Raw genomic sequence first — 23,879 nt, forward strand, 5'->3', positions numbered from 1 at the left:
GTAATTTAAAAGGAAAGGGAAATATATACAAATCAAGTAAATTGAGAACCTCCCAGAGATAAAAATTGACAGAGCTTGCCTGTGATGAAGAATGCATAATGCATGGCTATGACCTGTGTACCTCGTGTTTAGGATCCCCTGCCTCCCTTTGTATTCTTGATGAGGGGCTTGTACATTTCAATAAGTGATTCACAGCAGCTCACCATTTGCTCATCTTTTACAATGAAATGTTTTATTGAAAGGTCATGGTCTAAGATGATTTAGTTAAATTTGTAGTACATTCCCTATAATTTTAGTGATTGACAACTAAGCCAGCTATTGCAAAGGACAGATCCCAGGAAGCAATGAAGTGGAGAAAACTCTGTATTTGCATAGTGTGTGGAGTCTGACTGCATGTAATCTGATCTCATTCCTAAGAGGGACTGGGGGCTGGTTTGATCAATCATCACACTGCATGTACCCTTGTGCTGTAGCCCATGGTCAATGCTAATGACCTTTTCCATGAGCTAATCCTCAATATTTTATGATTTTACAATGAGCTGATTTAACCTATTTCTTTAAAATTTAAATTAGAACAGGGAGAACCCCTACTTCTCCAAAATTCACACTTATCCCATTCTCCCTAGTTGAGAGTAAGCACGGTAGTTTCTTTCTGTATTACCATTAGAACCGTGTTTACTTGGTAGCCCCCAGAGCAGAGTAAGTAAGAACACAGGCTCTGGTGTTAGATGGTATGGGGTCAAGGACTTGCTGCTCCAAAGGGAGTCTTAGATTTTCCGAACCTTAGATTTTCTTCCATCCGTAAAGTGGGGGTCATGGTGTATCTGCTTCATGGAATTGTGGTGGGGACTAAATGATAATGCTGATCAAGCTTTGAACACCATATGTCTGACACACCCCATAAAAGTATCATGGGAAGGGGACACCTGGGTGGCTCAGTCAGTTAAGCTTCTGCCTTCAGCTCAGGTCACGATCCCAGGGTCCTGGGATTGAGCCCCATGTCAGGCTCCCTGCTCATGGGGAGCCTGCTTCTCCCTCTCCTTCTGCCTGCTGCTCCCCCTGCTTCTGCACTCTCTCTCTCCCTCCATCTCTCTCTCCCCCCCCCACAAATAAATAAATAAAATCTATAAAAAAATTCATGGGAAGGATCAAAACTTTATTCATTTGGATTCTGAGGAGTGCCAAGTAACAAATAAGCAAAAGCTTACTCCAGAATATCCCTTATTTTGGATTGAAAGGTGATTTCATGTGAATATGAATTTTAGATGCTCTTTCTGTGATTTTTTTTTTTTTTTGTCATGTAAATTGTTGGGAAAGACAGCTTCAGATTTGCTGGCCATCTGTGTATTGCAGAGCCCTGCAAAACTTCCAGCACCCTCTCTCAGGACAACCCAGTGCTTACAGCATGCCTGTCAGCCCACTCCCAATTTAACCAGTGTCACTAAAGTTTTAATTTCTGCTTTACTTAAGTAATTTCTGAATTCCAGATCTTAACTTTTGAATAAATGACTTACGTTTAGGAAATGAATGTTATAAGGATTCTTAATAGCTCATATACTTTCATAGAATCTTTCTTCGGAAGTTAACAAAAATAGAGCAAGACTAGAACAATATTTTTCTTCTGGTCAAGTAGTTTTTTTCCTTAAAATTGATTTTGGGAAATGCAATGTGTTTGTATATATATGTAGGGAGGGATGGGAGGCATAAGGACACAGGGACACCAAGGAGAGCAATAGGGAAGGGAGAAAAGTAGTTAAGGAAGAGGCATGATTTTTGTCTAAAAGAGAAGGTTTATTTAGGTAATTTTACAGCTTCGGTCAGTTCTTGATCTATCCATAGTTATGCAGGTTAACGCTTGGAGGGTAATCTCACAGGGTCATCTTCATTTTGACATGTATAACCTAAAATTTAATGTGATAACAGTGTATGTATAAATACATGCAGCTCTGTCTACTTATACCATCTGTCTCTCTGTCTCCAGATTTTCATTTTTCAGATGTTGTGGAGGATGAGTGTAAGTGAATTGTAGATACTTGCCATATCCCTACTGGAACTGACTAGACCCTAGAAATTCTGTAACCCAAAAAGGATAAGCCATTGTATCTTATTCTTTTGAGATAGGAGAAACCACTCCTTGTCATGGATAGTAAAGTCACGTTGTTCCATATAAACCTGGAGGACTCTAAAGGGAGTGCATGTGAATTGTAAGGATCTTTCTTGGGAAAAATCAACCGAAGGTCATTCAGGGGAGGAAAAAAATAGAGTATCTTAAAAAATGGACAAGTAAGTTCCTGGCAAACAGGGACCCTGATATGTCATTTGAAAATGAGATTTGTTTCTAGACTAGAAAGTCCCTAAAGGATTAAAAACATATGGGGAATTTGTATCTAATAAAGGTTGCATTTCAAACCAGGGGTAAAAGATGGATTATTTAGTAAATATTTTGTGGAGAATAGATATCCGTCTGGAAAAAAAAATAAAGTTAAGCTTTCCTTAAGCTAATAGAATCCCTTCCCCATCACCCCCTCACAGGAAAGCATGGACATTCTCCTTTAAATGATTTTACAAATGGGGAATTTCTGAGTGCCATATAAAACCCAAAAGCCATAAGAAAAGATGTAAAATTTCGGTTACATAAAAACAGATTTGGAATTCTGCTCGGAGATAATAATATAAAGGAAGTAAAAAGACAAACTAGAGAAAAATATTTTCAACTCAATCTCAGACACAGGAAGAGCTTCTAAAATGCAATTAAAAACCCATATCTAATGGGAAGTTGAACAAAGAATGTTTTCACAGAAAAAAAGTAAGTACAGATACCAAGCATATGAAAAAGGTGCTCAAATACACTTATTTTAAGAAAAATACATGGGTGCCTGGCTGGCTCAGTCGGTGGAGTGTGCAACTCTTGATCTTGGGATTACAAATGCAAGCCCCATGTTGGATGTAGAGATTATGTAAAAATAAAATCTTAAAAAAAATACAAACTAAAATGATAATGAGAATTTTCTCTCTGTCTCTCTTTTTTTAAAGATTTTATTTAGTTGTCAGAGCGAGAGAGCACAAGCAGGGGGAGTGGCAGGCAGAGGGAGAAGCAGGCTCCCTGTTGAGCAAGGAGCCTGATGTGGGACTTGATCCCAGGATCTGGGATCAGGACTTGAGGTGAAGGCAGTCGCTTAACTGACTGAGCCACCCAGGCGTCCCTAATGAGATGCCTTTTTTTTTTTTCCCTATTTATTTATTTATTTTTGATGCCTTTTTAACCTACCAGTTGACCAAGTGTAAGCAGTTTGAGAACTGTATGGGAAGCAGGTAATGTCATACATGGCTGGTAGGAATGTAAATTACCACCGACTCTGTAGACATTGGACAGTATTTGTGAATCTTTAAAATGTATAATACCCTATGACCCAGTAATTCCATGTCTAGGAATTTTTAACCTACAGATGAAGGATATAGTACATGTATTAAAGGTATGAAGTTATTCATTGCAGCATTGTTTGTAATAACAGAAGCCTATGAACAAAGAACTGGGTAAAAACATTATGACACATCCAACTAATGGAATACTTCAGAGCTGTTGAAAAATAAACCAGCTTTATATGAAAGAACAGTATATCAGAGTTATGCTATAAGGTCAAGATGGAAAATTGCAGAGAACTCTCTCTTGATATGTACCCATTGTGTAAAAGGGGGAAAGAGAAACAATATACATGCCCGTGTGCATGCTCACACACACACATAAACTTGTGTTAGTAATTTCACAGATTAGAGCAGGATATTCAAGAATCAGTAGCAATCAGTGCCTTTAGGAAAAGAAACAGGACTACAGGGAGGGGATTGGAGAAAGACTTACTATTCAATATATTGCTCTTTGTGATATTTCAATTTTCAATGACTTACTCATTACTCAAAAGTAATTGATTTATAAATAAATGTTTTTCCTTTGCTTTAAAGGCAATTTCTGCTCTGCTTTCAAGGTGGACTGTTACACCTGATTCCCCTCTGCCATTATGTTGGGTTATTCTGGAGGTAGAGAAGGAGTTCTTGCAGCTTATCTCTGGTTTTGTTTTCCAGGACTTTGCTGGCATTAGGATGTCATGTGGGTATATCAGATGAACATGCTGAAGAAAAGGTGAAAAAAATGAAGCTGCCCAAGAAGTAAGTTGAATGCCTAAGCAATATTAAATAGTCTGTGCATTGATTCAATCATGCATTCAATTACTTGGGTGCAAATGGATTGGACCTCTTGATGGATACCTAGATGACTTGCCCTGAGAGGAGACAAAGCTCAGAAAATATTGGGAGTGTGTTATAAAAAGTGTGTTATTTTTCTTGAATGTAGGTATGTGTGAACACACCGGTGCCCATATCCCTAACTGCTTATATCTAGTTTTCCACTTCGCACCAAAAGATATTTTTATAATTTAATTTGATTTTTTGAAGATTTATTTATTTGAGAAAGAGAGAGAATGCAAGTGGGGGGAGGGGCAGAGGAGAGGGAGAGAGAGAAACTTAGCAGTCTCCACGCCCATTGTGGAGCCTGACACGGGGCTTGATCTCACAACCCTGAGATCACAACCTGAGCTGAAACCAAGAGTCAGATGCTTAACCGACTGCACCACCCAGGCACCCCTAATTTAATTTGTTACCAAAAGAACATATTTTAGGAAGAGTTATAAAGTTGGTATTATTATCCCCACTTTAAGGTGAGTAAACTAAGGCCATGAAGCTATAGGGGTGATTTTTGCCTACTGGGCTATAGCCTCTGTCCGTGAGCCTGTTGAACCTCTCAAAACTTCAGCTTTCTCAGCTGCTAACAGGTGATACCTTTTTCATGGGGAAACGTTTGGTATTAAATGAGTAAGTTCTGGACGAATGATTGCTGTTTCATGTTATTATGTTTGTTTTAATTTCCAAGGCCTATGCCTTATAAATGGCAGGTCTGGCCATGTGTTAAGTAATATGAGGATAAAGCAAAGCAGCCACCCCATACTCTCCATCGATCACCCTGACCTCAAGTTACCCCTGATAAACATAAAATCAAAATAGAAATCGTGAGCTTGCTCTGCAGATGCCAGTTCATGCAAGTAGTTCAACAAAAACTGTTACTCAGGTATTCCGTTAAAAAATGTGTAAAAGCTATGTTACTATGTAGCATATTTTTAAGTTCTAAAAGTTTTCTTCAAAAGTTTAAGCACTTCCATTGGATGCTATTTTAGGGCATTTTCACGTATTTACATTTTGAAATGACACTTCTTTGTCATTTTTGAGAATCACTAATAAAAGCAGATCCTCAGTGATTAGATATGTACCATCATCTATTTAAAACTATATATAAATGTTGATAATATGTTTTTTGCATCATTTTGTTTTTCTCTTTGAATTGTATTTCCAATCCATTTCCTTCACAAAATGTTACCCTGTTAAATATATTTTGATTGATCCCTCTGATCATACTTCTTTATAACCAAATCTAAATTGAGTTTTGTTTTGTTTTCTGTGATCACAGTCAGTAAATGTTGACATTTTCTTCTGATGTATTATAATTAATTGGGTATACAAGTCTTCAACATATATTCATTTTTGATAAAAATCAATGTAAAAAGTAAGGTTTTATTGGAAATAGTGCATAATAATGGATTCAGCTATTTTTCCATTTATATCATATACCCATGTATAAGCATTTATTGATAAAAAGACAAGTTCTGGGTCATTTGCATTCTTTGTTTACATAAATAAATATATTTTTATTAAAAATTCAGTTCAAAGAAAAAAATCTGTTGAAAGAATGATAGAAAAAAAATCATTCAGTTCAATGAACTGGAACTTAATAGTGGTTCATCCTCAGAAATCATATTTGATGACCTATCACATGATGACTCAGTCATGTCCTTCCTTGTTCAGTTTTTTAAAAGCAAAAAATTAGAAACTGCCTTACTTGGGAAAGAATTTATTATCTTCTTATTAAAGTCACTCACTATCTCAGTTTTTTGGTAATTATATCATAAAGGCATTATTAAAATGAGAAACAACAACAAAAACTAGTAATTATATCTGCTACTCATTCACTTAGAGGTACTTAACCTGATGTACATAAGGATAAGAAGATGGAAATACTAATTTCAGATTACCTTTGCCAGCATAATATATTTAAGAAACTATTATTATCATGTGCTATGTGTGTGTGTTTGTGTCAGTGTGTGTGTCTTGTCAAAACTTTGGGGCAAAGTAGTCACTCTGAAAAGTATGAAATCTGTATGATTCCATCTATATGACATTCTGGAAGAGACAACACGATAGAGTCAGTAAAAATATCAGTGGTTGCCAGGAGTTGGGAGGTAGGAAGAGATGAATGGTCAGAGCACAGGGATTTTCAGGACAGTGAAAATATTTTGTATGACACTGTAATGACTAGATAATGTCATTTTACATTTATCAAAACCCATGAAATGTACAACACCTAATGTAAGCCAGGGGTGATGATAATGGATAATGGATGATAATGATGTCTCAATGTAGGTTCATGAATTGTATGTAACAAATGTACCACTTTGCTTGGAGAATGTTGATAATGGGGAAAGCTTTGTGTGTGGAGGCAGAGGATATCTCTGTATCTTCTTCTCAATTCTGCTGTGAACATAAAACTGCTCCAAAAAATAGTCTTAAAAAAATAAACAACCCCCCCCCTTGGGGTCAGAATTTAGCTTATTCAGTTTATGGAATTCATTTGCCATAAAACCTAATTAGTAAAACCAGTTTTCACTGTGAAAACCATCAGTTTAAATAGAATTATTTTTGGTCAGAAAATGTCAGGCTTCTTTTTTCTGTTGAAATAAATGGGTTGATGTATGTTTCTGTAATAGCCACCTCAATTCTGATCTCTAAATCTGAGATAAATAGAAACCAAATGATTGATCAATGTATACATAGAGCATAGGGTTTGCAATAAGTTAGTCTTGTTGAGGGATGGATTAAACTCCTCTGCCTTCATAATTTTTTACTGATGCCTTTTATTTGTGTTGCTTTTAGTAGTTCTGCATTACTTGAAAATAGATGGGGGAAATGGACACTAAAAGGACACCATTAAATGGAAACTATTCACCTGCTGGCAGTCTATACTACATCTCAATTTTCCATGAGATACCATCTTATTATTTATTGGCAAAAATTAAGAAATTTGATAACAAGGATTGATATGGATGTAGATTCACACAAGTCTAAAAGGTTGGAATGTGTTTACAATCATTTTTAAAGCAGTTTGGCATAATTGTATAAAATTAAACATTTGCACATCTTCTTACCCAGCAGTCACTCCTAGATATATGCCCTAGAGAAAGTCCACACCAACAAACATGAAAGCCATTGTTTTTAGAAATATTATTTTTAATGGCATAAAAATAAGGGAGAGGAATAGGAGAAATATTTTTCAGTAGGAAGATGGATTAAGTTGGATATAATCACATAATAAAATGAATGAATTTTAGTCATAAATGGCAACATAGATGAACCTAAAAAATAATGTTGAGGTTGGAAAAGAATATATCCCACAAGGCTATATAAAGTATAATACTATCTTTAAGACTGAAAAACAAAACATTTATATGTAATATGTATATGTGTGTGTATATATATATATGAGGAGCACACAGATACAGTGGTATTAATAATATTCTAATTCTTAACATGGTGGATTAATGGAATTCACTCTATTATAATGCTTTAAAGCATATTCTTTTGTATCAAGAATAGTTTTTTTAAAATTTTATTATGTTATGTTAATCACCATACATTACATCATTAGTTTTTGATGTAGTGTTCCATGATTCATTGTTTGCGTATAACACCCAGTGCTCATTATAACACATGCCCTCCTTAATACCCACCCCCTGGCTACCCCGTCCCCCCACCTGCCTCCCCTCCAAAACCCTCAGTTTGTTTCCCAGAGTCCATAGTCTCTTATGGTTCATCTCCCCCTCCGATTTCCCCCCCTTCATTTTATCCTTCCTTCTCTCTTCTTCTTTTTTTTAACATATAATGTATGATTTGTTTTAGAGGTACAGGTCTGTGATTCAACAGTCTTACACAATTCACAGTGCTCACCATAGCACATACCCTCCCCAATGTCTATCACCCAGCCACCCCATCCCTCCCACCCCCCACCACTCCAGGAACCCTCAGTTTGTTTCCTGAGATTAAGAATTTCTCATATCAGTGAGATCATATGATACATGTCTTTCTCTGATTGACTTATTTCGCTCAGCATAATACCGTCCAGTTCCATCCACATCGTTGCAAATGGCAAGATTTCATTCCTTTTGATGGCTGCATAATATTCCATTGTATATATAGACCACATCTTCTTTATCCATTCATCTGTCAATGGACATCTTGGCTCTTTCCATAGTTTGGCTATTGTGGACATTGCTGCTATAAACATTGGGGTACACATACCCCTTCGGATCACTACATTTGTATCTTTGGGGTAAATACCCAGTGGTGTACTTGCTGGGTCGTATAGTAGCTCTGTTTTCAACTTTTTGAGGAACCTCAAGAATAGTTATTTTGAAAAATAAAAATATGACAGTGAAAATCCAAGTCCATCAATAATCACAATAAAGGCAAATGGATTTATTTTTTCAGGTAAGATACAGAGATTGTCAGATTGGATTCAAAAAGATAACTCATGTTGTACACACCCCACAAAAATAAAACCCAGCTATGTGAAGACACATCAATAAATTTAGAAAAATGGAACTACTCTATAATCCAGATATTGCACTACTAGGTATTTACCCAAAGAATACAAAAATGCTGATTCTGAGGGATACATGCACCCTGATGTTTATAGCAGCATTATCTACAATAGCCAAATTATAGAAATAGCCCAAGTGTCCATCAACTGATGAATGGATAAGGAAGATGTGGTGTGTATATACAATGGAATGTTACTCAGCCATAAAAAAGAATGAAATCTTGCCATTTGCCAGAACATGGATAGAACTAGAGCGTATTATGCTAAGTGAAATAAGTCAAAGAAAGACAAATACCATATGATTTCACTCATGTGGAATTTAAGAAAGAAAACAAATGAGCAAAGGGAAAAGGAGAGAGAGAAACCAAGAAACAGACTCTTAACTATAGAGAACAAACAGATGGTTACCAACGGGGAGGTGGGTGAGGGGATGGGCTAAGAAGGTGATAGGGATTAAGGAGTGCACTTGTTGAGATGAGCACTGGGTATTGTATGGAAGTGTTGAATCACTTCATAGTACAGCTAAAACTAAATATTACACTCTATGTTAACTGGTATTTAAATAAAAACTAAAGTTAGAACATAGAAAAATTGAAACTAATGAGAACATGATGTACCAAGAAATATTACTCAAAAGGAGACTGTAGTTTCCTTCTTATCCATTGTCCCATGTAAGACAAAAAAGCTCTGAAAGCAAAATTAAGAACAGAAGGTCACTGTACAAAGATTTAAAAAAAAACCCAAGCCTTATACTATAATTACTCACGTATGCACCAAGTAAAATAGTTTTAAAAAGTCAAAATATTAATAGATTTTCCAAAATAGACAAATGTGCAATCATAGTAATAATTCATAACACAACTCTCAGAAACTGATATGTGCAACAGACAAATATTAATGAAGATTAATGAAAATTTTAACTCCTATAAACTAAAATATATTGACATATATAGAACACTGTACATAAGGAACATATATACAATTTTGCGTCTATGACATGAGGACATTGATATAAAGATCATATTCACTGAATCACAAGGACTAATAGCAACAACCAAAAAATATATATAAAGCCATGACATATTTAGAAACATTAAAATGTAGTTCTAAATAACTAGTGAATCAAATGTATCATCATGATAAATTAAAAACACAAAAATGGAAAAGGAAAAGATTGTATCAAAACATATGAATTGTTTATATAAAACACTACTTAGAGAAAGCATTTTTCATAAGCAGGAAAAAAAGTCTGGAAAGACTGATAAAGGGAAAAAAAGATTTAGCAATTTTAGGGATATTTTCAGGAGATCTAGCAAAATGTAATTTATGCCAAAATTTTCTGAATTTAAGTGATATGGACAGTTGTGTAGAGTAATACCAAAACTGAGTCAAGAGGAAAGAAAATGTTATTAGAGTTATAGCTACTAAAGGAATTGTACTAGTTTAAAATTATCCCAGTACATTTAGAAATAACTATAAGATGTTTTACTTATAAGCATATGAATTCTTAGCAAGCAATAATCTGAGAAAACCTTCTTAACCTGATAAAAGGCCAACAGCAACCAATAATCTATAAGGTAAAGCCCAAAAATTTTTCCTTTAAGATTCAGGCATGAGATAGTAAAAGCCACTATTACCTGATATATTCAACACAGCCAATGCAATGAGATAAGAAAAACAGTATGAGTATTGGGAAGGAAGAAAACAAACTGTCATCAACAGCAGGTAATATTATTATGACATGGAAAACTCAGGAGAATCTACAGAATTATTTGTTAACAATAAATTCAGTAATATTGCTAGATATCTTTTAAAATACCATTTAGATATCATGTACAAACGCAAAAAGAAATAAACAAATCCTTAATATCTAAGACAGTTGAGAAACCTAGGAATAAATCTAACAGAAGAGGAACAGACCTCTGTGGATATGCACTCAATAAGGGCTGGGCTTTGTTTATTACAATGCCCCTAGTTTCTAAAATGCCTAGTACAGGAGTGACATCAGCAACATGACTCAGAAGTTGTTTCTCCTTTTTATCCCCTTTTGTAATCAACAAATTAGACATCCATACATAAACAAGAGCATCTTTGTGGAGGTTTCCAGACTTTGCACCTTACCCCAAGGGACTCAAGAGGAATCTCACTCACCAGTGCAGATGTTAGGACACAGACAAATTCCATAGAAACTGTGGAACCTGAGTAGCTGGTGAAACTGCCTGGACCCCTCTTGGGGCTAATGGGCAAGAATTGGGCGTGTGCTGAACTGAGCAGGCACTCACTGGCCACAGAGAACTTGCAGAAATCCAGCTTCCAAAAGGCAGATGCCAACACACTGTTGAAGAAGAAAGGAAAAGAAAAATATGAGTTGAATCTAGTGAAAGTGGTAAGAGAAACTTTGTAGGCACTGCCCTACTTTTAAGAAGGAGCCTTTTGGGGCTGATTTATTGGTAGAGGTGACTCTTCTGCAGGCAAAGAGGCAGATGGTGAGAGAGGATTCAGTTTTCCCAGTTGGCAGGATGCAGCTAGGGAAACCCATTTCTGTCCACCAAAACCCAGAGTACTACGGTGGGAGCTTAGTCATGAGAGCTTTGGGAGGATTTGGGGAAAGAGGGAGGTAAGAATTTCAAACAGTCTTTAATCTGCTCAGCAGAAAGTCCACCCACAAGCCTTTGGGAGTGACATGCCCTTACCCCATCTCCCTACCAAGTCCGTGGGCATCCCCAACTCACCAAGTGTTAAATCCATACTTCCCCCAACTCTGCCAGCTGAGTGTGTGCTCCTGAGTATGTCCAGAAAGGCAAGCTTCAGGAGATGGGGAGCATGTTCAGAACATAAGCCACCCTTGGTGGGCAAGGGAGAATCCACAAACCTGAAATATAGCATACCCCTCTGGAAATTAAAAAACAACAACAACAACAGAGGTTTCTAATAACCTGCCTAGCAGACTGTAAGAACCAGAGAAGGCATAGAGCAAATTAAGAGGGTCTTGGTTATTTCAAATGCACAAGCAAAAATGCATACCTACAAGTAATATGAAAAATCAAGGAAATATGGCATCACAAAAAGAAAATAATTTTCCAGCAACCAAGCTCAAAGGCATAGGATATTACCATCTGATAATTCAAAATAGCTGTTATGAAGAAATTCAAGAAGCTACAAGAAAACTCAAAGACAATCCAGTGAAATCAAGAGTAAAGTTAATGAACAGAAGGAGCTCTTTACCAAAGCGATTGAGATTCTAAAAAAGAACCAAATGGAAATACTGAACCTGAAGAATTCAGTGAATGAGATGAAGAATGTAGTGGAGAACATCTGTCTCAGGGCAGATCAGGTGGAGGAAGAATAATGGCTTGGAGAATATGAATATAGAATTAATACACTTAGAAGAGGAGAGGGGAACTAAGTTTAAAAAGAGTGAAGAAAGGCTAAAAAAAGCTCTCAGATTCTATCAGAAAAGCAAATATCTGAATGATCAGGCTCTAGAAGGAGAAGGGAAGGAGAAGGGGCAGAGTTTATTTAAAGAAATAATAGTCAAGAACTTCCCAAACCTGGGGAAAGACTTGGACGTACAAGTCCATGAAGCTAATAGCATACCCTGTTATCTCAGTGTAAAAAGACCTTCTCCAAGACACATTTTAATGAAACTGTCAAAAATCAACCATAAAGAATCTTGAAGCCAGGGAAAAAAGAAAGTAACTGACAAAGGAACCCCCATTAGGCTATCGGCAGATTTCTCAACAGAAACTCTGACAGGCCAGGAGAGAGTGGAATGATGTATTCAAAGTGTGGAAAGATAAAAATTGCCCGCCAAGAATACTCTGTCTGGCAAAGTTATCCTTCACATATGAAAGAGAAATAAAGGCTTTCCCAGACAAAAGCTGAGGGGGTTCACCACCTCTAGACCTGCCTTGCAAGAAATGCTGAAAGGAATTCTTCATGCTGAAATGGGAAGATGCTAACCCAAGAATATAGCAGCATGTGAAAGCTAACAGCACACTGATAATGCGGAAAAATCAGACTCAGAGAACTGTTACTCTATATTTGGATGGTATGTTAACCATGCAACTATAGTATGGAAGTCAAAGTAGAAGAGTAATAAGAACTATAGCTGCCAGGGCACCTGGGTGGCTCAGTTGGTTGAGCGTCTAACTCTTGATTTCAGCTCAGGTCATGATCTCAGGGTCGTGAGATCAAGCTCCAGGTCGGGCTCCTTGCTCAGCGCAGAGAGAATCTCTCTCTCTCCCTCTACCCCTCTTCATAGGTATTTGAAGATACGTTACTATCAGCCTAAAATGGACTGTTTTATCTGTAAGCTATTTTATGTAATTCACAAGGTAACCACAAAGCAAATGCCTAGAGTGGATCTGCAAAAGACAAAGGGAAACAGAGCATACCTCCGTGGAGTATAACCAATGTACAAAAGTAGGCATGAACAGAGAGGGAAAATACAATGGAAATTCAAAAGGACCAGAAAGTAATGAATAAGATGGCATTCATGAATAAGTTCTTACATATCAACAATTACTCTAAATGTACATGGGTTGAATTTACCAATCAAAAGGCACAGAGGGGCTGGATGGAAAAAAAAAAAAGATCCAACTACATGCTGCCTACAAGAGACCCATTTCAGATTTAAGGATGCACATAGACTCAAAGTGTCATTTGAATTATATGCTGCATTTCCTATTTGAAAATAGGCTAATTGAGTATTTTTTTCCTTATGTATAATACACATCATTTCATTAAAAATCCTTAAGGACTTTTGTGGAATGTGTGATTCGTCGTAGTTCTTTCCCCCCTTCTTATTCCTCCTCAAAACAAACAGGCAATTGAAGAGTGTAACATATTATCATCAATTCTTAAATTCATGGATCTTCCTACATTTATTGTAAAGTGAAGCTCTTGACCCACTGCACAGTTTGATGAACAGAGTCCATTTACCATAGGGACAAAGAAAAATGCAATGGAAAGAATCCACTTAGAGAGCTTATGATTGCCAATTTCTAATATGCCTGAGTAATTGAGATTTAAAAACAGAACAGAATTATAGGTTTAAATGAAAAAAATCCAGGGCACCTGGGTGGCTCCGTCAGGTAAGCATCTGCTTTTGGCTCAGGTCATGACGCCAGGGCGCTGGGATTGAGTCCCGTGTCAGGCACCCTGCTCAAGCAGGAGGTCTGCTCTCCCTCTCCTGTCTCTCCCCCTGGCTTGTGTGCTCTCTCTCTCTCTCTCAAATAAATAAATAAAATCTTTTTAAAAAAATGAAAAAAATCTTGTCTGAATACCAGTGCCATTTATTAAACTTTTCTTTAGCACTTATCTGTGTTATTAAAATAGCTCGAACATAGTAGATCAGGAACTGGTTGCCTCTATATATCACTGGGAGGTAACAGGTAGTGTTGAATTATGAATTGGTAGTGTTTAGAATTGTCTTGAGAGGTCTTTAAATCCAGTGGTAAATTCCCTCTGTCCCCCATCACCTTCTTACCACTAATTCTATGAAGCCCCTGGTAGTGATGGGAAGTGAAGGGATAAATGGTATCTCAGGCATATGTGGGCACATAAAAGGCTAAGAATGATATTCTCAATGCATATAGGTATATATAAATGACTTTCTAATTTGAAGGCTTGGATGCTGAATTGTGTAGGCCCATGATATATATATATATATATACATGATATATATATATATATACTGCTTACATAGACATAGCACATGTACCACATTCAGTTTATGTAAATATTTACCTAAATGAAAGATGGTGTTACAAATACAGTTGGATTTTTTCTTTAATGATGAAGCACTGTGATCATGAAGGAAAAAAAAACAGATTTATACACTCCTTTTATGTGTAATGAGTAAATTTCACAAATCACAAATTTAAAAATGTGCTAATATATAATGTTCTTTATTTTCTCTGATCAGGTTTAATTTCATATTTAAGCCCAATGGACCTTGCACCAGAATGAAGCTTAGTATTAGAAACTTAATCCTAGTCTGTTCAGTGCAAACTGTTAAAATCAATGTTTTCTGTGTTTATTTTCACCTTTAAGTTTTGATTCAAATGTCATCTCAAAGCAATCCTTCTTCACTTCTTTAAGATTATTCCCTATTTAATAAAAAAAATAAAATTGCTCCTTTTTAAAAATTGTACATTTCCGCATGCCCCCTTTTCTCTTTTATTCTTCCCCACAGCACTTACATCTAACATACTATTGTTTTGCACTTACTTTATTGCCTGATTCTCTATCAGAACATAATTTCTATAGACTTTTTTTGTCCATGTTATTCAATGATATATCATTAGTTCCTAGAATAGGGCCTAGAATGTTTTAATTCTACCACTGAATGAGTATTTGTTGTTGAATTTGAATTCAGTGTCTACCTCCCTCTTACCACTGGGGTTACCTGTGTTTGGGACACTCACCCGTTGGGGAGGAGACATTGGATCCATGCTCCACCTCCTTTGATTTTGCTGTGATGACTGAATTATGTCAAAGCAAATTAGAGCTGGACAGAAGTTAAAGCTATAAAGGCAAATTTTATTCAGGAACTATTGCAATAGGGGAAGAGGGACCTCTGTGTCAAACTGAACTCCATTCTGAACAAGGAGAAGTGGGGATTTATTGCCAAGGAGAAGGATCAGGGGTAGGGGAGGGCAGTGGATAGAAGATTACTAATAGGAAACATCAAGGAGAAGGGGGATTCTGCAAAAGCAACTTGATAGGATTCTTGTTGAAGGCAGACCTTGTGATAAAATGTCAAGGGTGGGAGATGAAGAATGTGATCAGATATCAAGGATGGAGGATTTTTGTTAAACTGATCCAGTAGGGTTCTTGCTAAAATGGAACTAATTGGAACAAGGACAGAGCCCAAGGTCAGAGTCCCAGTCCGAAAGAGGGGGGCTCAGAGGAGCCTGACTCAAGTTTGGTCAGGGGAGTGTCTTTGCAATTTTCTTCATTCATCGCTGCTGGTATCCTATGGGATACCTGTTTTCCCCACTGGTCTTTGGTAATGGGTCTACACAGTGGGTTTCTTCTCATTTCTGTGAGTACTCCAGGTCACTGCTCTTCTTTTAGCTTCCTTTAAGTCAGTTTAGGGAGTGTCAGAAACCTAAGAATACTCTTTCTGGCAATTTGAGTATTGCAGTCTGTTGGTAGAGCGAGTGGGGAGGGTGGTCTATCAGCCTAGACTTGGTTGGTTGCCATATTTATTTTTCTGAAGTTGTGTTGTGCAAGGAAGGGGTTGAGTGTGGGAGATTCTAAGACCTGGCCATTTTCCTCCGTATGCTCTGGAAGCAAGACAGAAGTTCACCTTGGCCCTGGGATCTTCCTTGTCTCTACCTGGGTGGGTGTTGGGGAGCTTTGGCTTCCCTCCAGCTCCCCTGTCCTCTAGGCTCTGGAACCAGTCTGGGCGGGAGAAGGAGTCTTTATCTGGTTTTCCTCAAGTCTCAAGGGTTTGTTTTTTTGATATTCAAATATCAGAAGGCCTTTTATCTAAAAGACTTTTGTCTCTGCAGTGAATTTTCAAAGCCTGTTTTTTAAAATCCAAAAGCCAAGAATGGCTTTCTGTGGTCTCTCTCTTGAGATGACCCCTCCTTGGAGCATTGGATACCTTCTGTTTTGTTTCAAAGGGGCTGTGGGGTAGTGGAAGGCCTTGGAGTAAAAAGAAATTGATAAAAAAGGAATTGGGTGGGGTAAGGGAGGCCTCCCAGGCACTTCATCGCATTACATTTACTTAAAAACAAGGAAGTGAAGTCGTAGAAAAAATATATCCCTTGTCCGTTTCCTTTCTAATTTCTACGTTGAAATTAATTCTCCTGTATTTGTTTCCTGGAGAAGGGTTTTTTAATTCTCTCTCTATTCTTTCTGTGAAAATGTCAGCCCAGTATGCATTTTTAGTAGATGTGCTTCCAGCAAAACTTGTCCGTAATATCTCTGGTGTGCAGTCATCTGAGATTTTCCCATTTGTTCCAAGGTACTTGAAGGGCTGATTTGGTTTTGAAATTTACACCTAACATCCACTGAACTTGGACATAATCTTTTCATGTTTACTGCACATCCTTCACAGCATAATGACTTCCAAGCTTCATTTAACCTGATTCCTACTAAACAAGGAAGCTTGAGAGGTGGGAGAGGCTAGAAAAAAAAGAAAAGGTTTTTCTGCTTAGTGTTTTTGGTATTCTGCCATGTTTTTTTGTACACCACTTTAATTGCCCCTTTAGTGATATTATACTGAATGCTTTTTTCAAAGGCTCATTTAGAATACCTGCTTAGGAAAAATGTGGGTCAGGTGGGAATGAAGCACAAAACTAAATTGCTACTTAACATGACAGCTCATCAGTGGGGACAAGTGCTATCAATTTTTTGTTTATATCTTTGGTAATTTAATGCAGATGAAACTGGCAGTTTGCCAGTTGTTTTTATTTTTCCGAGCAAAAAGATATTTTAAAAAAGAAACTGAAGCCCAGTATATATAGCTTATTAATCTTACTGTTTTATTTTAATTACTGGATTATATGCTACAGCAAAATTGAGAGCTAATAACTGCAAAAGAATTTTGATACCTTGGAAAGTGAGTATATTGAATGTATTTATTTAGTTCCACATATATTCCTTATTAGCTAAATTTCAGAATGATTGATGGAATGGGGACTTTGCATATTAAGGTAAAGGAAGTTAAAATGATACCAACTAAACAGATTGCAGGAGAAAATATCTATTGACTGATTCTGGTAGAATTTTCCCAGGAAGCTCAAGAAAGTAGGATGTAACACATGAATGTCTTTAATATGAGCTGTATGTATTCTGTATTAATATAATTACTAATGATATTACTTTTCCCTATTCCTTGGGCTATGAAATTCTAATTCCCAAGAATTGGTACAGCAGTCTTTCTTTCATTTCTTTTAAATTTCTGGAAATTAATCTGAAACTTTACTTGAAACCACTTAGCTTCCAAGGCTTATGTCAATCTCATTTTTCTCAAAAGCTTTGCTTTTTGTTCTTTTTCAACCACAAGAAGGTAATATTTCCAATTAGCAGTTGGTTGACCTTTATGTACCTAATGAAATTACATTAATAAGGTGAAATGCACACAATTTGCCAAAGTTCATTTATGCTCTTTAAAAAAAAAATCCTATTTTGATATAGTGGTTTGATTCTTTGTCAACATGTACTACAAACAAAAAGAGTTGTATAAATCATTGTTGATACTGATTCATATTAGTTAGGCATTGATGATGTCAGCATTTTTATCAAATACGGTAGGTTGAAGTCTATGAATTTCAAAGATATTTGTATTTATCTTTACTGTAGACGATTTGAAGTATAACAGTATGGAAGTAAGGTTCAGGTGAAATGGGAGTTGGTAACTTTAATTTGGAAGGGATTATTAGCCATTTAAAAGAATCACTTGAACCTTCAAATCCTTCCTTACACAGGGTTATTTAGAAAAGTAAAATGAATTGTGGTCTACATCTGATAGTGAGCACGAACTAATTAATTATTGTGCTGTTTGAAATCAACAGATGCAAATACATCTCCGTGGGTTTTCATTGTGACCACAGATTAAAGCAGCTCTGGTAGATACTCCATGTAGGAAGGGAAAAATTTAGAAAATCAGGAGAAACACTTATGTCCTGTATTATCCAGCTTTACACATTAGTAGAACTTATCTATAATGTTTGACTTGGAAGGACGTCCTTCCCATCCTCCACCTTTCAAACATACCCCCCTATTCCATATGAGATATTACTGGGAGGTTACCATTAAAATGGGTTGCCAGAGAGGATTTTTCCTCTTTTCAAATGCACACATCGCTCATTAAGATGAATTAGGCTCTAATCAATTTTTCATAGATTAGTTTCAAAACTCTGTCCTGTGTGTCCCCTCTGTGATGGCTAGGAGGGCTCAGGACCATTGGAAAATGGGAGAAAAAAGAATTGTGTGCCATTGGGCTACCCTGTGCTGGGCAGTTGTGGGGAAATCAGGAGGGGAGGGTGTCAAGCAGAGACAGGAAGATGGTACAGTAGCAAAGATAGTTCTTTGTCATTGTTCCTAACACTGCTTCCAACAAGTCACGTTAAACTTGGAAATCAGACTCTGCCAGCTTGCTCATCTGTTGGTACATTGCAAATGTATTCTTGAAAAAAAATATTTTCTGAATGAGAACTTGTACATAGGCTGTGCTTACAGTTTATAGATTTATCTATTTATAATCAGAATTCTGTAACATACAATGATTTCTATGAGCAATTAAAAAATCCCATGTGGGACGCCTGGGTGGCTCAGTCAGTTAAGTGTCTGCCTTCTGCTCAGGTCATGATCCCGGGTACTCAGGTCATGATCCTGGGGTCCTGCGATCGAGTCCCGCATTAGGCTCCTTGCTCAGCCCTGCTTCTCCCTCTGGCTGCCGCTCCCTCTGCTTGTGCTCTCTCTCTCTGACAAATAAATAAATAAAATATTTAAAAAAAAAAAAAGTAAAAAATCCCATGTGGCTTCTTTATAAAAAAAATGAAATAAAAAATATTGTTAATTACCCAAACATGCAGAGTTCTGATTTAAAACAGAACAAAATTTCTCGTCTATAAACGTGGCTTGTGATGTAAATTGAATGACATAAGGCCGTAATTAGCCATAATTGTTACAATTGCCAGACTAATCTAATCCACTTACACAAAACAAAATATTTCCAATAATTTTGTCTATAGATAAATGATTTATAAAATATGAGATGTCTTATAATGAAATAGTAACTAAGGCAATCTCAGCTTTATTCATGCTTAAAAATTATTTGCTGTAACACATCGATTCATTCAACATATTTTTATTGAATGCCTACCATGAATCAGATGCTATTCTCCGTTTTGTGGGTAGTAAGGAACAAAGCAGTCGAACTTCCTGCCATAAAGAAGCTTACCTGGTAATTCTGCTAGCCATAGCCCAGAATACTTAAAAGAAAAAAGATGACATAGTTTTATCTCAGCATTTTCTCATGTTCTGATCATTTTTTTTTAACTTGGCATAATTAGCTGGTGAATTTTCTTTGTACAAAGGAGAATCTTTGAGATGAAGATCCATGTACCTTTATATTAATTTGGCATGTAAAGTTAATTCTTTTTTTTTAAATTTAAATTCAGTTAGCCAACATATAGTACATCATTAGTATCAGATGTAGTGTTCAGTGATTCATCAGTTGTGTATAATACCCAGTGCTCATCACATCACATGCCCTCCTTAATGCCCATCACCCAATTACCCCATCCCCCTACCCACCTCCCCTCCAGCAATCCTCAGTTTGTTTCCTATAGTCAAGAGTAAATCATGGTTTTTCTCCCTCTCTGATGACTTCCCATTCAGTTTTTCTTCCCTTCCCCTGTGATCCTCTGTGCTGTTTCTTACATTCCACATATGAGTAAAACCGTATGATAATTGTCTTTCTCTGATTGAGTTATTTTGCTCAACATAATACCCTCCAGTTCCATCCACATCATTGTAAATGGTAAGTATTCATACTTTCTGATGGCTGAGTAATATTCCATATATATATATATATATATATATATATATATATATATATATACCACATCTTCCTTATCCTTTCATCTTTTGATGGACTTCTCAGCTCTTTCCACAGTTTGGCTATTGTGGACATTGCTGCTATGAACATTGGGTTGCAGGTGCCCCTTTGGATCCCTACATTTGTATATTTGGGGTAAATACATAGTAGTGCAATTGCTGGGTCATAGGGTAGCTCTATTTTTAACTTCTTGAGGAACCTCCATACTGTTTTCCAGAGTGGCTGCACCAGCTTACATTCCCACCAACAGTGTAAGAGGGTTCCCCTTTCTCTTCATCCTCACCAACATTTATTTTTTCCTGAGTTGTTAATTTTTGCCATTCTGACTAGTGTGAGGTGGTATCTCATCATTGTTTTGATGTGTATTTCTCTGATGCCAAGGGATGTGGAGCAATTTTTCATGTGTCTGTTGGTCATTGTATGTCTTCTTTGGAGAAATATCTGTTCATGTCTTCTGCCCATTTCTTGACTAGATTATTTGTTTTTTGAGGTGTTGAGTTTGATAAATTCTTTATAGATCATGGATACTAGCCCTTTATTTGATGTCATTTGCAAAAATCTTCTATTCCATAGGTTGCCTTTTAGTTTTGTTGACTGTTTTCTTTGCTGTGCAGAAGCTTTTTATCTTGATGAAGTCCCAATAGTTCATTTTTGCTTTTGTTTCCCTTGCCTTTGGAGACATGTCTCGCAAGAAGTTCTGCAGCCGAGGTCACAGAAGTTGCTGCCTGTGTTCTCTTCCAGGATTTTGATGGATTCCTCTCTCACATTTAGGTCTTCCATCCATTTTGAGTTTATCTTTGTGTGGTGTAAGAAAATGGTCCAGTTTCATTCTTCTACATATGGCTGTCCAATTTTCCCAGCACCATTTATTGAAGAGACTGTCCTTTTCCCATTAGATCTTCTTTCCTGTCTTGTCAAAGATTAGTTGACCATAGAGTTGAGAGTCCATTTCTGGATTCTCTATTCTGTTCCATTGGTCTATGTGTCTGTTTTTGTACCAATACCGTACTGTCTTGATGATTCAGCTTTGTACAGAGCTTGAAGTCTGGCAAAGTGATGCCACCAGCTTTGGTTTTCTTTTTCAACATTCCTCTGGCTATTCGGGGTCTTTTCTGTTCCATACAAATTTTAGGATTATTTGTTCCAGCTCTGTAAAAAAACTTGATGGTATTTTGATAAGGATTGCATGGAATGCATAGATTTCCCTAGTAGCATAGACATTTTAGCAATATTTTTTCTTCCAGTCCATGAACATGGAATGTGTTTTCCATTTCTTTGTGTCTTCCTCAATTTCTTTCATACGTGTTCTATAGTTTTTAGAATACAGATCCTTTACCTCTTTGGTTAGGTTTATTCCTGGTTATCTTATGGTTTTTGGTACAATTGTAAATGGGATCAACTCCTTAATTTTGCTTTCTTCTGTCTCATTTTTAGTGCATAATGCACATAATGCAACTGACTTCTGTGCATTGATTCTATATCCTGCCACGTTCCTGAATTTCTGTTGAGTTTTCACAATTTTGGGGTGGAGTCTTTGGGGTTTTCCACCTAAAGTATCATGTCATCTGCGAAGAGTGAGTTTGACTTCTTCATTGTCAATTTGCATGCCTTTAATTTCTTTTTGTTGTCTGATTGCTGAGACTAGGACTTCTAGCACTATGTTGAACAACAGTGGTGAGAGTGGGCATCCCTGTCATGTTCCTGACTTTAGGGGAGAAGCTCTCAGTTTTTCCCCAATGAGAATGATATTCTCCGTGGGTTTTTCATAGATGGCTTTTATGATATTGAGGTATGTTCCCTCTATCCCTACACTGTGGAGAGTTTTAATTAAGAAATGATGCTATATTTTGTCAAATTCTTTTTCTCATCAGTTGAGAGGATCATATGGTTCTTGTCCTTTCTTTTATTAATGTGATACATCATGTTGATTGATTTGCAAATGTTGAACCAGCCATGCAGCCCAGGAATAAATCCCACTTGGTCATGGTGAATAATCCTTTTACTGTACTGTTGGATCCTATTGACTAGTATCTTGGTGAGTATTTTGGCATCCATGTTCATCAGGGATATTGGTCTGTATTTCTCCTTTTTGATGGAGCTTTGTCTGGTTTTGGGATCAAGGTAGTGCTAGCCTCATAGAACGAGTTTGGAAGTTTTCCTTCCCTTTCTGTATTTTGAAACAGCTTCAGAAGAATAGGTATTAGTTCTTCACCTGGGAAGCCATCTGGCCCTGGACTACTGTTTGTTGGGAGAATTTTGATTACTGATTCAATTTCCTTGCTGGTTATGGGTCTGTTCAGATTTTCTATTTCTTCCTGTTTCAGTTTTGGTATTTATACATCTCTTAGGAATGCATCTGTTTCTTCCAGATTGCCTAATTTTTGGCATATGGTTGCTCATAATATATTCTTATGATTGTTGGTATGTCTTCAGTGTTGGTTGTGATCTCTCCTCTTTCATTCATGATTTTATTTATTTGTGTCCTTTCTCTTTTTGATAAGTCCGGCTTGGAGTTTATCGATCGTTAATTCTTTTGGAGAACTAGCTCCTAGTTTCGTTGATCTGTTCTACTGTTCTTTTGGTTTCTATTTCAATGATTTCTGCTCTAATCCTTATGGATTCACTTCTGCTGGGTTTAGGCTTTATATGCTGTTCTTTCTCCAGCTCCTTTAGGTGTAAGTTTAGGTTGTGTATTTGAGACCTTTCTTGTTTCTTGAGAAAGGCTTGTATGCTATATTCTTCCCTTTTAAAAGTACTGTCTTTGCTGCATCCCAAAGGTTTTGAACAGTTGTGTTTTCATTTTCATTTGTTTCTATGAATTTTTTTTTAATTCTTTCATTTCCTGCTTGACCCGTTCATTCTTTAGTAGGATGCTCTTTAACCTCCAAGTGTTTGAGTTCCTTTCAAATTTCCTCTTGTGACTGAGTTCAAGTTTCAGTGCATTGTGGTTTGAAAATATGAATGGAATAATCCCAGTCCTCTGGTACTGGCTTAGGCCTGATTTATGACCCAGTATGTGATCTGTTCTGGAGAGTGTTCCATGTGCACTTGAGAAGAATGTGTATTCTGTTGCATTAGGATGGAATGCTCTGTATATATCTGTGAAGTCCATCTGGTCCAGTGTGTCATTCAAAGCCCTTATTTCCTTGTTGATATTATGCTTAGATGAGCTGCCCATTGCTGAGTAGGGTGAAATCCCCTACTATTAATTGTATTATTATCAATGTGTTTCCTTAATTTGGTTATTAGTTGGTTTATATAATTGGCTGCTCCCAAATTAGGAGCATAAATACTTATAATTGTTAGATCTTCTGTTGGATAAACCCTTTAAGTATGATATAGTGTCCCTCTTCATCCCTTACCATGGTCTTTGGTTTAAAATCTAATTTGTCTGATATGTGGATTGCTGTCCCAGCTTTCTTTTGATGTCCATTGGCATGATAAATTGTTCGGCTCCCCCTCACTTTCAATCTGGAGGTGTCTTTGGGTCTAAAATCCATCTCTTGTAGGCAGCATATGGATTGGTCTTTCTTTTTATCC

General features: G+C 36.8%; 1 protein-coding gene across 3 annotated transcripts in view; it reads left to right on the plus strand.

Annotated features, from left to right (window-relative positions):
* The window catches only part of RYR2 (ryanodine receptor 2), a 731,966-nt gene that overhangs the window by 430,021 nt on the left and 278,066 nt on the right, over positions 1–23,879 (plus strand). For all 3 annotated transcript variants that reach the window (XM_078077755.1, XM_078077754.1, XM_078077753.1), the window contains one exon: positions 4,078–4,161. In XM_078077755.1, the coding sequence (XP_077933881.1) occupies positions 4,078–4,161 (84 nt within the window). The remainder of the gene's footprint in view (positions 1–4,077; positions 4,162–23,879) is intronic.

This window comes from Halichoerus grypus, chromosome 7, assembly GCF_964656455.1.
Source record: "Halichoerus grypus chromosome 7, mHalGry1.hap1.1, whole genome shotgun sequence".
NCBI classification, from domain to species: Eukaryota; Metazoa; Chordata; class Mammalia; order Carnivora; family Phocidae; genus Halichoerus; species Halichoerus grypus.